Source organism: Myotis myotis, unplaced genomic scaffold (genome assembly GCF_014108235.1).
Source record: "Myotis myotis isolate mMyoMyo1 unplaced genomic scaffold, mMyoMyo1.p scaffold_m19_p_3, whole genome shotgun sequence".
Lineage (NCBI taxonomy): Eukaryota > Metazoa > Chordata > Mammalia > Chiroptera > Vespertilionidae > Myotis > Myotis myotis.
Window position 1 is genome coordinate 95,477,479 of NW_023416335.1, and position 14,775 is coordinate 95,492,253.

Consider the following 14,775-nt stretch of genomic DNA (forward strand, 5'->3'; position numbering starts at 1 on the left):
CTGATCAGCCCTGCTCTGTGCCTGATACGGGGGAGCTCCCCAACTCCCTGATCACCCTGCAGCTCTGTGCGTGACAGGGAGTGGTGCCACAACCTCCCCATCGACCCTGCCTTGAGTGTGACAGGGGGCGGTCCCCCAACCCCCCAGTCGGCCCTACCCTGAGCGTGACTGAGGGTGGCATTGCAACCTCCCAATCTGCCCTGCTCTGTGCATGACAGGGGAAGGTGCCCCAACTCCCCAATTGGCCCTGCTCTGAGCCCGACTAGGGGCTGCACGTAGGGATTGGGCCTGCCCTCTGCCACTCGGGAGCAGGCCTAAGCCAGCAGGTTGTTATCTCCCGAGGGGTCCCAGACTGCGAGAGGGCACAGGCCGGGCTGAGGGACCCCCCCTACTCCCCGAGTGCACAAATTTTTGTGCACTGGGCCTCTAGTTAAACAATAAGGAGATTTGCATCATGGTAGGAAAACAGCCTTCTAAGTGACTTGGAATTTGAGGTGTGTGTTTTGGGATCATAATTCAGGTATACTTTTGATGATCCTGTTTTGTTCATTTTAGGGTTGCTTGGTTCATTCATATGAACATTGAATACCAAAATGTAATTGAATATATTTATGTTTTGGGTAGTATTAGAATATACTCTATCTTTAAGGAGGAGTTTTGAGAATTAGATAGAGGTAGAGATAAGGGAATTAGTGATAAAGTTTTTACAAACGAGTTTATTTTATGAGTAAGACTTCTGCAGTCTTATTTTAATGTGTATGTGGTAGATGGTAAGGCCTATTCTTAATCTACTGTAATTAATTTAAATAAAATGGGAAGAATATTGCTATGAATGAGAGTCTGCAAAGGATAAATGAATAATCTGTGCAGATTAATGAAGTTCTAATCATTACTAACATCCCACTGATTATAGTGTTATGTTGACATAAAATTAAAGAATAAGCTTATTCCATAATAATTAAACAGTGTTAAACATACTGTAGCCAATTGTATTTATTTTAAAAAACTCGATGTCTGGTGCACGAAATTCGTGCATGGGGGCGGCAGGGTCCCTCAGCCTGGTCTGCACCCTCTTGCAATCCGGGACCCCTTGGGGGATGTCTGACTGCCATTTAGGCCCGGTCCTGTCTGATTGCCCCTAACCACTTGCTTGCCTGCCTGATCGCCCCTAACAGCTTGTCTGCCTGCCTGAACGCCCCTAATCCCTTGCTTGCCTGCCTGTTCTCCCCTAACCATTTACCTGCCTGCCTGATTGCCCCTAACCGCCTCGTCCCCCGCCGTCATGGCTTCTTCAGGAAGGACATCTGGAAGGTGGTTCTGCTGTCCGTTCTAATTAGCATATTATACTTTTATTATTATAGATAGTTGAATACAGTCCTCTTATACTTGAATATAATTCCCAGATATATAAAATGAAGCACTGATGTGTCTTTACATTTAGCATTTGATAAAGCCAATATTATATGTGTATCTTTAATATAAGTATGCTTAATGTACTAGCATACTTATATTTAAGGTATCTGGAAAAAATGATAAGGGGTAAGTTATAATTTGTCCAATCATCTCTTTGACTTTTAAAACTTGGTAGTATACTTTCAAGCATACTTATGTCAGTGGTTCTTAACCTTACTAATGCTGCAACCCTTTAATACAGTTCCTCATGTTGTGGTGACCCCCAATTTCATTGTTACAAATTGAACATAATTAAAGCATAGTGATTAATCACAAAAACAATATGTAATTATATATGTGTTTTCCTATGGTCTTAGGCGACCCCTGTGAAAGGGTCGTTCGACCCCCAAGTTGAGAAGTGCTGCTTTATGTAGATTGTGATTAGCTTTTGCTTTTACATTTAGGTGATGGGTTTAAGACACTAAAGCATTAAAACTTTTTATGCATGTTGATATATCTGTACTTTCTATAGTAGGTATATTGAAATGATAGTTTGTGTTTTTTCATCTACTTATTATAAATTTGTATCCAGTAACTTTGGTTTGATGAAAATAAATTGTATAAAGTACACTAGAAACTAGAAACCTAGAATTCTGAATTAATATAATGAAAGCATTTTTATAAGTAAACACCTTTGTTTTTATTTTAAGTGGAGAGTGCGCAAAGAAGCCATGATGGGACTTGCCCAGATTTATAAGAAATACGCTTTACAATCAGTAGCTGGAAAAGATGCTGCAAAACAGATTTCATGGATCAAAGACAAATTGTTACATATATATTATCAAAATAGTATTGATGATCGGTAAGTTAAGGGTACAATATATGTAAAATTTTTGGTTGTTATATAACTGTTCATCTGTTGTTTTAGGCAAAATTATTTTCTTTATCATTTTAAACTCCCTCCTCAGTTTTAACAGCAAATTAAAGGTACTGAGTGACTAGTTTCCTTCCCTCCAAAGCCGTAAATGAAGCAGTAATATGCATATAACTTTAGGAATAGATATAATTTTATGTTCATTTTTATATATTACTTTAGATCAGAATAATTTTTAAAAATCACGTGTGTAATTATAATTTATACTTAGTGGCCTGGTGCATGGATTTGTGCACATTAAAAGGAAATTAATTAGAAGAAAGATTCGTGAGGTAATCACATTACTGAAAAAAATTACATGTCAAAATAGTTTATATATATATAATATAGTATTATAAAATTAAAATACGCCTGCGATTGGCTCCGAGAGCTTGTTATGTATCCCACATGCGCGAGTCAGCATTTATTTTTAAATTGCCAACGTGTGTCATATGTACTGGCTGGTTGGTTGGTCAGATGATCGATGAATAAATCGTGATGTGATTCACATTAAATCTCAACAAAAAACCAAATTCACGATCGACAATGACAGATCAGAACACACGCATGCAATTGGCGCCCGCAAGAGCTTTATATGTATCACGCATGCGCAAGTCAACGTTTATTTTTAAATTGCCAGTGTGCATCATATGTACCAGCTGGTGGGTTGGAGACCATCTGTACGGTCGGTCATCTAGCCTTTTATAGGTAAAGATTTTGTTTCTTAAATAGTTGTATTATACGGATCACAATTATTTTTTACAAATAAAATATAAATGAAAATAAATCCTTTGGGTTATAGACATTTAAAAAAAAAAACACATTCCTACTCAGAGAAAAAACAGTTTATAAGTATATATAAAAACACATCTGAATATAATCTTTGTATTTTCCTGTTCCAGTGTAAGTACAGATTTTTGTATGTATCCAAACTGAATAGTTAGTAGAATCTGTATATCTTAGGTTAACATTATATAAAAAATCCCATAGTACTATTTTATAAATTGAAGTTTATAGACTTGGAGTGCACAGCCATTAGTGTATGAGGATTTGCATTATGATTTGATAGCACTTTTTATACTTTTAACCAGGTCTTTTTTCATCATAATCACTAGAAAATTCAAAGAATTTTTAAAAAATTTCTTTATAACTAAGTGATGTTTAGAAGGACCTGGTGTAGTTTTTTCTAATCCTTTATTATTTAGATAAGGAAATTGAGTTCTTGATATATAACTTGCGTGGGCTCATGCAAAAGTAGTTATCTTAGTTGCTAGTATATCCAGCTAAAATCTTTTTTGGCCCCTATTGTATCTTTTTTAAAATTATATTTTACATTCAACATTATTTTGTATTCGTTTCAGGTGTGCAGTATAGTGGTTAGACAGTCATATACTTTACAGAGTAGTGCTCTGCTATTTCAGATACCCACCTGGCATCACCCTAGTCATTACATAGTTTTGATTGATTCCTATTTTTACATAAATATATTTTTTTTTTGGAACTCTCATCTCAACTTAGAATGGAGAAATTTCTTTTATATGTGTTCCTTATGTGTTTTGAAATTTTATATACAAATTTAATACATTTTAAAAAATCAAGACAATGCTTTCTCTTATGTTCTTTCGTAGATTGCTTGTTGAACGGATCTTTGCTCAATACATGGTTCCCCATAATTTGGAAACTACAGAACGGATGAAGTGCTTATATTACTTGTATGCCACACTGGATTTAAATGCTGTGAAGTATGTTTCAGATGCCAAATCATTCTTTTCATCTTTTATAATATACTGGATTTTTGGGGGTAGGGGGAAATAACAATAGTATTTTTAAATGTTAACAATTTCTGTAATATAAACCTAAACATTGTTTAAATGCTCAGAAATAAAACATGCAGCTATTTTTCTCAGTACTACTATTGACATAAGATTAACAAGGATTTTTGTAAGTAATTAAAAAATAGAGCTGGTTGTCATGGACTCTTAGGATTTGATTTTTCTCTGTTCAATTTTTCATATTATTGTCTTGAGAAATATTGATGTACCTTCTTTTTGGTTCTTTTGTGTCTGGTTTTTTTTTCTTTTTTTTTTTTTTTCTTAAGGCATTAGAAAGGTCCACACTATGAAAATACTACATTCTTTTTTTCACCTGATGCTGATCTGCATTATGGTATAGAACAGTAGAGTACATATTTTGTGCTGCATAACCTCAACATAGTGTTATAGTTTGGCATGAGGGCAAGCACAAACAAATTTTTATAACCACATTTTATTCAGAAAAATATTTTTGGGTGTCTTTGTAGGGAATTGGCATTTTGGACTTGGAAGATATATTGCTAATTGAATCATACTGAAGGTTAGGAAATTGAGTTGAGGTTTTAGAAAATGTAGTTCCTTAGCATTCTCTAACAATGCAGTTATAATTCTGGGGGTATAAATCGTCAGAAATTAGAAGTCTGAGGAATTGTATATAATTTTCATTCCTACTGATATTTAATGGGACTTGACTTCACTTTCCACATGGAAATTACTGTATGTGCCATTTATATTTTTCATAGAAATGCTGGGAAAAAGGTGGTGGAGGGAAGAAGTGTACATTTCTTGATACCTGCTATATTTTAGGCACAGGAATGTGTATTATCTAGGACTGCTTTTGGGTTACAATGGCAGAAGTGAATAGTTTCAACGGAGATTGTTTTGCCTACAAAGCTTAAAAAATATCTGACCTTTTATAGAAAAAGCTTGCTAACCCCTAATATAAGTGATAATTTTCTTATTTTATACTAGAGGCCGAGGGAACGGATTTGTGCACCAGTGGGGTCCCTTGGTCTGGCCTGTGGGGATCAGGCCAGAATCAGCTCTCTGACATCCCCCTATGGCTCCTGGATTGGGAGAGAGCACAGGCCAGGCCGAGGGACCCCACCGGTGCACAATCGGGGCCGGGGAGGGACCGCGGGAGGGCTCTAGGGTGTGTCCAGCCTGTCTCACCTAGTCCTGTATCACCCATTCCCCGGCCAGACCCCAGCAGCAAGCTAACCTACCGGTCAGAGCATCTGTCCCCGGGTGGTTAGTGCTTGTCATAGCGGCCTGGTGAATGGTCAGAGGGACAATTAGCATATTAGGCTTTTATATACATAGACCAGAGGCCTGGTGCACGAAATTCATGCATGGGGGTGGGGATTGTGGGAGCTCCTAAGCCTGTCCTGCGCCCTTTCACAATCTGAGACCCCTTGGGTAGGGTCCCTAGGCCTGGCCGGCTATCAGGGCCTATAAGGGCTTTCCTTCTCGCGGCTGCTGGCAGCTGGCCCCACCCCCGCTGCTGTCATTGCTTTCCATCTGTGCAGTGCTACCCCCCAGCCCCCACCACTGGTCACCTCCTGCTGGCGACAGGCATGGATTGCGATCACCTGACTGACCTGGGCCTCCCTCTGCGGGGTGATCAATCACAGGGCCCTCAGATCGATCGCCCCACAGAGGGAGGCCCCACCCACCCAGCTCAGTGCCACTGGTCAGGTAGCCTGGGCCTCCCTCTTTGAGGCGATTGATCATGGGGCTCCGTGATCAATCACCACGCACAGTGAGGCCCTGCCCACCCTACAGGGGCTCTGTGATTGATCGCCGGTCAGAGGGCGGCCTGGGCCTCCCTCTGTGAGGCGATCACAGGGTAATTGTGGGGCCCCCTGACTCCTGACCAATCACATTGCACCTGTCTTGGCTGGCCTGGCACCAGTGCGCATCATAGCGTAATCCGGAGGGTCACCCGGACGGTCATTCTGCTGTTTGGTCGATTGGCATATTATGCTTTTATTATTATAGACTAGAGGCCCTGTGGACAAAAATTTGTGCACTCAGGGGGGAGGGGGGGGTTCCTCAGCCTGGCCTGTGCCCTCTCGCAGTCTGGGACCCCTCAGGAGATAACGACCTGTTGGCTTAGGCCTGCTCCAGGGTGGCAAAGGGCAGGCCCAATCCCTAGGTGCAGCCCCTGGTCGGGCTCAGAGCAGGGCCGATTGGGGAGTTGTGGCGCCTTCCCCTGTCATGCACAGAACAGGGCAGATTGGGAGGTTGCGATGCCACCCTCAGTCACGCTCAGGGCAGGACCGATTGGGGGGTTGGGGCACCGCCCCCTGTCACACTCAAGGCAGGGTCGATGGGGAGGTTGTGGCGCCACCCCCTGTCACGCACAGAGCCACAGGGTGATCAGGGGGTTGGGGAGCTCCCCCCTGTCACGCACAGAGCAGGGCCCATCAGGGGGTTGGGGAGCTCTCCCCGTCACTCACAGAGTAGGGCCGATAGGGGAGTTGGGGCACCGCCGCCTGTCACACATAGAGCAGGGCGGATCAGGGGGTTGGGGCGCCGCCCTCTATCACCCACAGAGCAGGGCCGATCAGGGGGTTGGGGCGCCGCCACTCTCACATTCAGGGCAGGGCCGATGGGGAGGTTATGGCTCTACCCCGTCACACACAGACCAGGGCCCGTGGGGTAGGGGGTTTGGGGCGCCGCACCCTGTCACACACAGAGCCGCAGGGCGATCAGGGGGTTGGGGAGCTCCCCCCTATCAGGCACAGAGCAGAGCTGATCAGGGGGTTGGGGTGCCTTCCCCAGTCACGAACAGAGCAGGGCCGATAGGGAGGTTGTGGCCCCACCCCCTGTCGCACACAGAGCCGCAGGGCGATCAGGGGGTTTGGGCGCTGCCCCCTGTCACGCTTATCCCGGTGCCGGGAGGCCTCTCCACTCCACTGATCCCGGTGCTGGGAGGCATATTACCCTTTTACTATATAGAAAAGAGGCCTGGTGCATGGGTGGGGCTGGCTAGTTTGCCCTGAAGGGTGTCCTGGATCAGGGTGGGGGTCCCCACTGGGGTGCCTGGCCAGCCTGGATGAGGGGATGATGGCTGTTGGCAGCTGGTCACACACCCTTCAGGATGGGGGTCCCCACTAGGGTGCCTGGCCAGCCTGGATGAGGGGATGATGGCTGTTTGCAGCTAGTTACACACCCTTCAGGGTGGGAGTCCCCACTGGGGTGCCTGGCCAGTCTAGGTGAGGGGCTGAGTGCTGTTTTCTGGCTGGGACTGAAGCTCCCAACTGCTCCTTTTTTTCTTTTGTTTTTTATTCTGGGCCAGCTTTAGCCTGGCTCCAGCTCTTAGCCCTCAGCAGCTGAAAGCAGGTATCTGGTTTGTTTAGGTTCTATAATCGAAACTCTGTATCAACTCCAGCTCTGAGATCCCAGCTTGCTGAAAGCTGGTTTCTGGGGTTTTGTTTAGCTTCTATATTTGTAACTATGTTTCATACTGCAGGCTAGAGGCCGGCAAGGCAGGCGGGGAACATTGCAGTCCTCCGTCACTGAAGCAAGCAAGCCTCATGTTAGTTTCAAGCTGCCTGGCTGCCGGCCGCCATCTTGGCTGGCAGTTAATTTGCATCGCCCTGATTAGCCAATGGGAAGGGTAGCGGTCGTACGCCAATTACCATGTTTTTTTTTTATTAGATAGGATAAGATGAACTGTATCCCACAGGTGTCAGTTTACTGCACAATGTCACAGGTAGTAAGAGACTAAGTCAGGATTTGAACTCAGTTCTACCTGGTTCCACAACTCATTCTTTTTCCACTGAATATATTAAAATATGTCACTACTATATATAATTACTTTTAAAACCAATTTTCATCTAACATTTCTGGAATTCATTTTTTTTTCTCCATGGTCAATTGATGGCCTCTTAGAATTGATGATATATATATATATATATATATATATATATATATATATATATTCCAATTTGAGATAACCTACTTGAAATCACAGTCATCTATATTTCTTGATTCAGCTCAACTGTCATTCAGGAGTAAAAACAAAATAAAGACACTTAGAATTAAAAAATGAGAGTTCACCATCCATAGATCCTACTTGAAAAAAATTAGTAAAGAATAATAATTTCTTTTGGTAAAAAAAGGAAATAAATCCAGAAGGAAGGAATAGAATGCAAGACACAACAAAATTTTCAAGCACTTTCACTTTTGCAGACCTAAATAATGCCTATAAAAACAGTAATAATCACAAAGTTTTCTTTACAAGAGGTGAGGGTATGAATTAAAAAGTAGGTTAGCATCTAGGCTGGTATTTAGTCGGTTCACGCCACTGCAACAATATGTGAGCTTTTGAGAGTCCCTTGATCAGTGGTGGCAAACCTTTTGAGCTTGGCGTGTCAGCATTTTGAAAAACCCTAACTTAACTCTGGTGCCGTGTCTCGTATAGAAAGTTTTTGGTATTTGCAACCATAGTAAAACAAAGACTTATAGTTTTGATATTCATTTTATATATTTAAATGCTATTTAACAAAGAAAAATCAACCAAAAAAATGAGTTCGCGTGTCACCTCTGACACACGTGTCATAGGTTCACCATCACTGCCCTAGATCCACACCTAGGTCTGGGCGCAGCAGGAAGGCCTCCTTGTTTTACTGCCAGCTGTTGTGATTGCTTGGTGCTGTGCCTCTGAAAAAATTTGAATACTAGGTGGACCCTATCAGATGATAGATAACATGTAAGATGGCAGGTAAAGTGTTTCTCAAGTTCTTTTTTCATAAGAGTGAGGACAGACATGTTGATTAATTAGACCATAAATCAAGTGTGAGTATTAAAAATTTGAGTCATTCATAAAAGCATCGAATAAGAATATATAGTTTCAAATACAAAAAAGAATCAATGAAAATTTAACACCAGATCTGGAAAAGAAAAATAGTTGTAAATAGAAAACACAAAATACAAACAGTAATTATCAACCTAAATATGTTATATATCAATCATTACTTTATTGACAAGTATATTTAGTTGATTTAAAAAGTAAATTGCTAATTACAGAAGATACACTGGAAAATAATGTCATGGAAAAGTTGACAGTAAATTGCAATCTGTGGACCAATTTATTCTATAAAAATGGTGAGTGAATGGAGATTTATCTGTTTCAAATTAAAATACTTAAACTATGTATATATATATCATCTTTAAATTATTTTTTAATTTAAACTACTTTTGGGGAATTAACTTATGCTTATCAAGATATTGTTATATATTTAACTTAACACTTATCTGTGATTGTTTTCTCCAAAAGTGTTTACATTTATTATTATGAAATACTTAATGCCCACAAAGAAGTCACATATGAGACTCAAATCATAGTAATAAAATGAAAATATCTGTGAACCTCTTCTCCCTTTTATTCTCTTGTCTTCCAAAGGAAAGCCTATCCTTATATCTCTTACTTTTTTAATTCATTTTTTATTTTTAATTACAGTTGACATACATCATTATATTACTAGTAGTTTCAGGTGTCCACCCCAGTGACCAGACATTACATAGCTTAAATGATCACCCCAATCTTATTTCCTTTTAAAAAAATAATCTTCTCATATGTTTGTATTCCTCAATAATATATTATTTATTTTTGCTTATTTTTGAACTTTATGAAAATGGAATAATTGTGGATATAGTCTTCTGTGGTCTTCCCACCCCCACTCTATTATGTTCCTAAGATTCATACATGATAAATGGGATGGGCAAAAGCAGGTTTACAGTTATAATACAAATAAATAATATAATAATTAAGAAATAATAATTTACACTTTTGAGTACTAACAGCTATAAACCTACTTTTGCCTACCCTGTATATAGCTTGTGGTTCATTCATTTTCACTGTAGTATCTAATTACATTATGTCACTATACCACAATTTTATTCTGTTATCTTGACATGGAATATAGGAGTCAATGGAAAGAATGGACATTTGTGTTGTTTCCATTTTTTTACTAATACAAATAGTGCTACCATGAACTTTTTTCAATTTAGTATGTACATTCAAGGGTTTCTAAGTTTATGGTTATTAATGATTCTCAAATTTGGCTACATATTGGAATCACTTAGAGAGGCTTAAAAATATTGACACCTGAATCTCACCTTCAGATATTCTCATTTAATTTGTCTGGAGTGTAATCTGGGCATTGAGGTTTGCAGAAAAGTGTTTCTGACTATTCTAATGGGCAACCAGGGTTTGGAATCACTAGTATTTAGCAAAGAGTGGAATTGCTGAACATGTACATCTTCAGTTTTATGAAGCACTAGTGAGGGAACTAGTTGTTTGCTTGAAATGTCCAATATGGTTATACTAATTTATACTTCCACTAGTGGTTTGTAAGTTTCTACATCTTCCTAAACAATATTAGGCATCTAATTTAATGCAGATGTTTTGGGTATCAAATTCTGTCATTTTTTCATTTTCTTGAATACTTAATGATAGGGCTATTTTCATTAATGTTTCCTGTTTCACCACAGTCCTCACAATTCCATATTATAACACCTGTCATGTTTCACTCATCTACATTACCATTCTAGCCCAGAGGTCATTTGAATTCGTTACCTCTAATTTGAAAGGGCTTAAGAATACCTGCATGGCAGGCAGGTTCCTGGTGAGAATTGGTAAGGATTTATTCTTATTTGTCAAAAGAGGCATATATTTTATTATATAGCTACTAGAGGCCCTATGCGCGAAATTCGTGCAAGAGTAGGCCTTCCTTCCCCCAGCTGCCGTCACCGGCTTCCATCTGGCACCTGGGACCTGGACTTCCCTCGCAGCCCCAGCTTTGTCTGGAAGGATGGCCAGTCTAATTACCATATTATGCTTTCATTATTATAGATAGATTTTCTTTGGGGGAGGACAAAAAATTCATACATTTTAGACTTTTTGATGTGTACCAGCTTGGGGTAAGCCCCTAAGTTAACTAAATATCTTGATTATGGAAAAAGAGAATAGAGGCAGGCTTGAGTACTCTGTTCAGGATGTGTATGTCCACCTTCCCCACATTTCTCAGAACAACTGTTAGGGACAAGAGTAAGCATTAGTATCAGGTGTCCTGGATGTGTTCTTCATTGGGCAGGCTCTTATCCAGGCAGTTTTTGTACTTTTGAATCTGATGGGCCAACTTAGAGCAGAAGGTTGGAGAAAGGTTTTCTTTACCATTTGGACAGGTTTCTGACTGCAGCCCAAGGTACCTGCCTTTTTCATTGAGGTGACACAAACTATGTTGGTGCAAACAAGGAGAAGCCCTACTGAGGGAACAAGTTGTCTGCTTGAAATGTCAGATAGCACACGTGAGAATAAACAAGCTCTAAGCAGGTTGTTTACATTATAGAACTGGAATTCAGGTTAATATTCAATAAATAGTAGGGGGTGTGCAAAGAGGCAGTCAATGATCCTCTCTTATCATTGATGTTTCTATCACTCCCTCTCTGAAATGAATAAAAACGCATTTAAAAAATATATGTTTGTCTCCCTATTATAGCAGTATTGCTTCTAGGGTATAGTTTTTTTGTTTTTAAGAGGACTCTGTAGAAAGACAAAGACACAGGATAATTGTCTTTGCTGCTTAATTATAACTTAAAATTTTTGAGAGTATGGGCTCCCTAAATATGTTGTAATAGAAAATCTGAATCAGTTATGATCGCTTTTTTATTTAAGCCGTAGCAATAATTCTATATAATAAAAGGATAATATGCAAATCGACTGAATGGCAGAATGACCCGTTGCTATGATGCACTCTGACCACCAGGGGGCAGACGCTCAATGCAGGAGCTGCCCCCTGGTGGTCAGTGCACCAGAAGCCAGGCTCCCTGCTGTCGAATGCAGTGGTGGCAGGAGCTTCTTCTGCCTCCTTGATAGCACTAAGCCGTCAGTCGGGCATCCCCTTAGGACTGCAAGAAGGTGCAGGCCAGGCTGAGGGACTCCCCCCACACCCCCCGAGTGCACAGATTTCATGCACCAGACCTCTAGTAGTTTATAATGAGCTTTAGAATTGCATGAGATTTCATCTTTAAATTAATAACTATGATAGGCAATGTAATTTCTGTTTTAATGCATGTTTCAAAATGCAGGTCTTTCAGAAGTTGTAAGTAATAAGGTGTATAGGAAGAGATAGAATTTACTGACTTTGAAGCTCAAAAGTATTTTACAGATGACTATTATTTCTTTGAAAATTAATATTTTAATTACATAATTCAAATTTAACTTGTTAATTGAAAATGCTCCAATACAGAGTTTTGCCATTTTGAAGTCACTACTATGAAGGAATTTAAGTATCCAAATTTAAACTAATTTATTTAAAAACTCCAAAAGGTGTTTTTTTTAAAAATATATTTTTATTAATTTCAGAGAGGAAGGGAGAGGGAGAGATAGAAACATCTCTATATATAAAAGTCTAAGTGACCGTTATGACCAGTTGACCAAACGACCAGTTGACCAGTCACTATGATGCCCATGGACCACCAGGGGGCAGATGCTCAACGCAGGAGCTGCCTCCTAGTGGTCAGTGTGCTCCCACAGCCAACATCCCACTGCCAGCCGGCCCCGATTGGCCCCTATCAGGACTGAGGGAGATGGCCCAGATCGCTGGCCAGGCTGAAGGACCCCACCTGTGCACGAATTCGTGTACCAGGCCTCTAGTCAATGATAAGAGAGAATCATTGATCTGCTGCCTCCTGCATGCACCATACTGGGGATGGAATCCACAACCTGGGCATGTACCCTTTCCAGGAATCAAACCGTGACCTGGTTCATAGGTCAATGCTCAACCACTGAGCCATGCTGGCTGGGCCAAAGGTATTTTTAAAACATACAGTTAAGGAGGAGAATGAAAATATGAAACAATTTATAATTGTTTTATTTATTTAAAAAAGTTTTGTATGTTTCTGTATTACTGTTTTATGGCAGTACTTCATATGTGGAATAATGGAGGTTAATAGAAGTGCAGATAATTGAAAACAGCAAAGAGTATTATTTGGATATGGAAATTTAAGTACATGTAATCCGTAATATATTACTTCATGTATGCCATATAAAATACTGTATACATATATAATGCAATAAATATATTTCTGTTGTAGGAAAAAGTATTCCCATTCTCTTAGAGCAGTGGTTCTCAACCTTCTGGCCCTTTAAATACAGTTCCTCATGTTGTGACCCAACCATAAAATTATTTTCATTACTACTTCATAACTGTAATGTTGCTACTGTTATGAATCATAATGTAAATATCTGATATGCAGGATGGTCTTAGGCGACCCCTGTGAAAGGGTCGTTCGACCACCAAAGGGGTCGCGATCCACAGGTTGAGAACCGCTGTCTTAGAGAATGTGTCTTTATTTCTTTTGGGCCTGCCTGCCTCCACAGAACCTTACTTCATCAAATATTCCTTTATTTCTCAAATTTATAATCTCTGTAGCTAGTTTCTACACCCTAGCCTACAAACATATTTTAGTTAATGATTGATTTTTATACAAAAGAAAAAACAACCACCACTAATCTCTTTCTTTTGATGCAGCTATCTTCTTAAATGTTATTTGTTCTATTTGATGCTTTGCTTTTTCTCCATACATCATTAATTGCTTAGTCCTGTTAATTTTACCTCATCTCTGTCACCTCCTTTTGGGTTTTGAACTTGAAAAAAAAAATTAATATAGTTAGAATGTTCTGGAAGGATTTTCACCCTTTGTTACTTAAACTTATGTGTCTGTCTTTTTCAGAGCATTGAATGAAATGTGGAAATGTCAAAATCTGCTCAGACATCAAGTAAAGGATTTGCTTGACTTAATTAAGCAACCCAAAGTAAGTTAAATTTAATGAAAACTTTTCCTTTGATATTAAGTTTTGTCTTTACCATTACTGCTGTATGTTAAACAGCTATTTCTGAGTGGAACAGTTCTGACTCTAGAAGTTATGGTTTCTAACTTAGGACACTGAAATTTTGAAGAAACTTACTGTATGGGAAAAGTGGAATTTATTATATCTGTAAAAGGTGATACCCAACAGGAAAAAGAATGTTTTCCTTCTGAGGACTCAAAATTAAGGGTTTTTGATTTTGGTTTTTTTTCCCTCTTTTTTTTTTTTTTTTTTTGTGGGGTTTTTTTTTTTTTTTTTTGTAGTTTTAAATTTGAAAAACACACACACCAAAAGAGTAACTGTGCATCATTGAAAGCACAGGTAACAGAGTAAAATTACATACTTTTATCTTGCCACACTAAAATTCTCCCATTGTATTTGTATAGCCTTGTGATTTTAGAAAGTTTTAATATGTAGAATTAAGTATATTGATATTTTTATTTAAAATTAATATTATGGTAACATTAATGTTCTTCTTCATGATTATAATGTAATAGGGGTATTCAACCAGTTGATACATCGCATTTTATTTTTTGGACATTTAGAATGATTTTAGGATGGTCTTCTTTTTTTTTTTTTTTTTTTTTTTTTTGGTGTGTTTTTTCCTAGAATGGTGTATGCAAGCCTATAAAAAGTATAAATCATATGAAAAACACTGTGCCTGGTCATTTTAAATTGCATCTTGGAAACACAATATAGTGTTATTTTTCATTTATTTTTTAGTCCATAGTTTAGAAATCCTCCCATCCTTCATAATGTATGCCTCATGTTCATAG

General features: G+C 39.3%; 1 protein-coding gene across 18 annotated transcripts in view; it reads left to right on the forward strand.

Annotated features, from left to right (window-relative positions):
- PDS5B (PDS5 cohesin associated factor B) overlaps positions 1-14,775 on the forward strand; it is a 257,616-nt gene that overhangs the window by 130,041 nt on the left and 112,800 nt on the right. For all 18 annotated transcript variants that reach the window (XR_004965701.1, XM_036296869.1, XM_036296868.1 and 15 more), the window contains 3 exons: positions 2,103-2,254; positions 3,934-4,047; positions 13,864-13,945. Coding sequence is in view for 17 of the 18 variants with exons in the window: in XM_036296869.1 (XP_036152762.1) it covers positions 2,103-2,254; positions 3,934-4,047; positions 13,864-13,945 (348 nt within the window). In the remaining variant the exon portion in view is untranslated. The remainder of the gene's footprint in view (positions 1-2,102; positions 2,255-3,933; positions 4,048-13,863; positions 13,946-14,775) is intronic.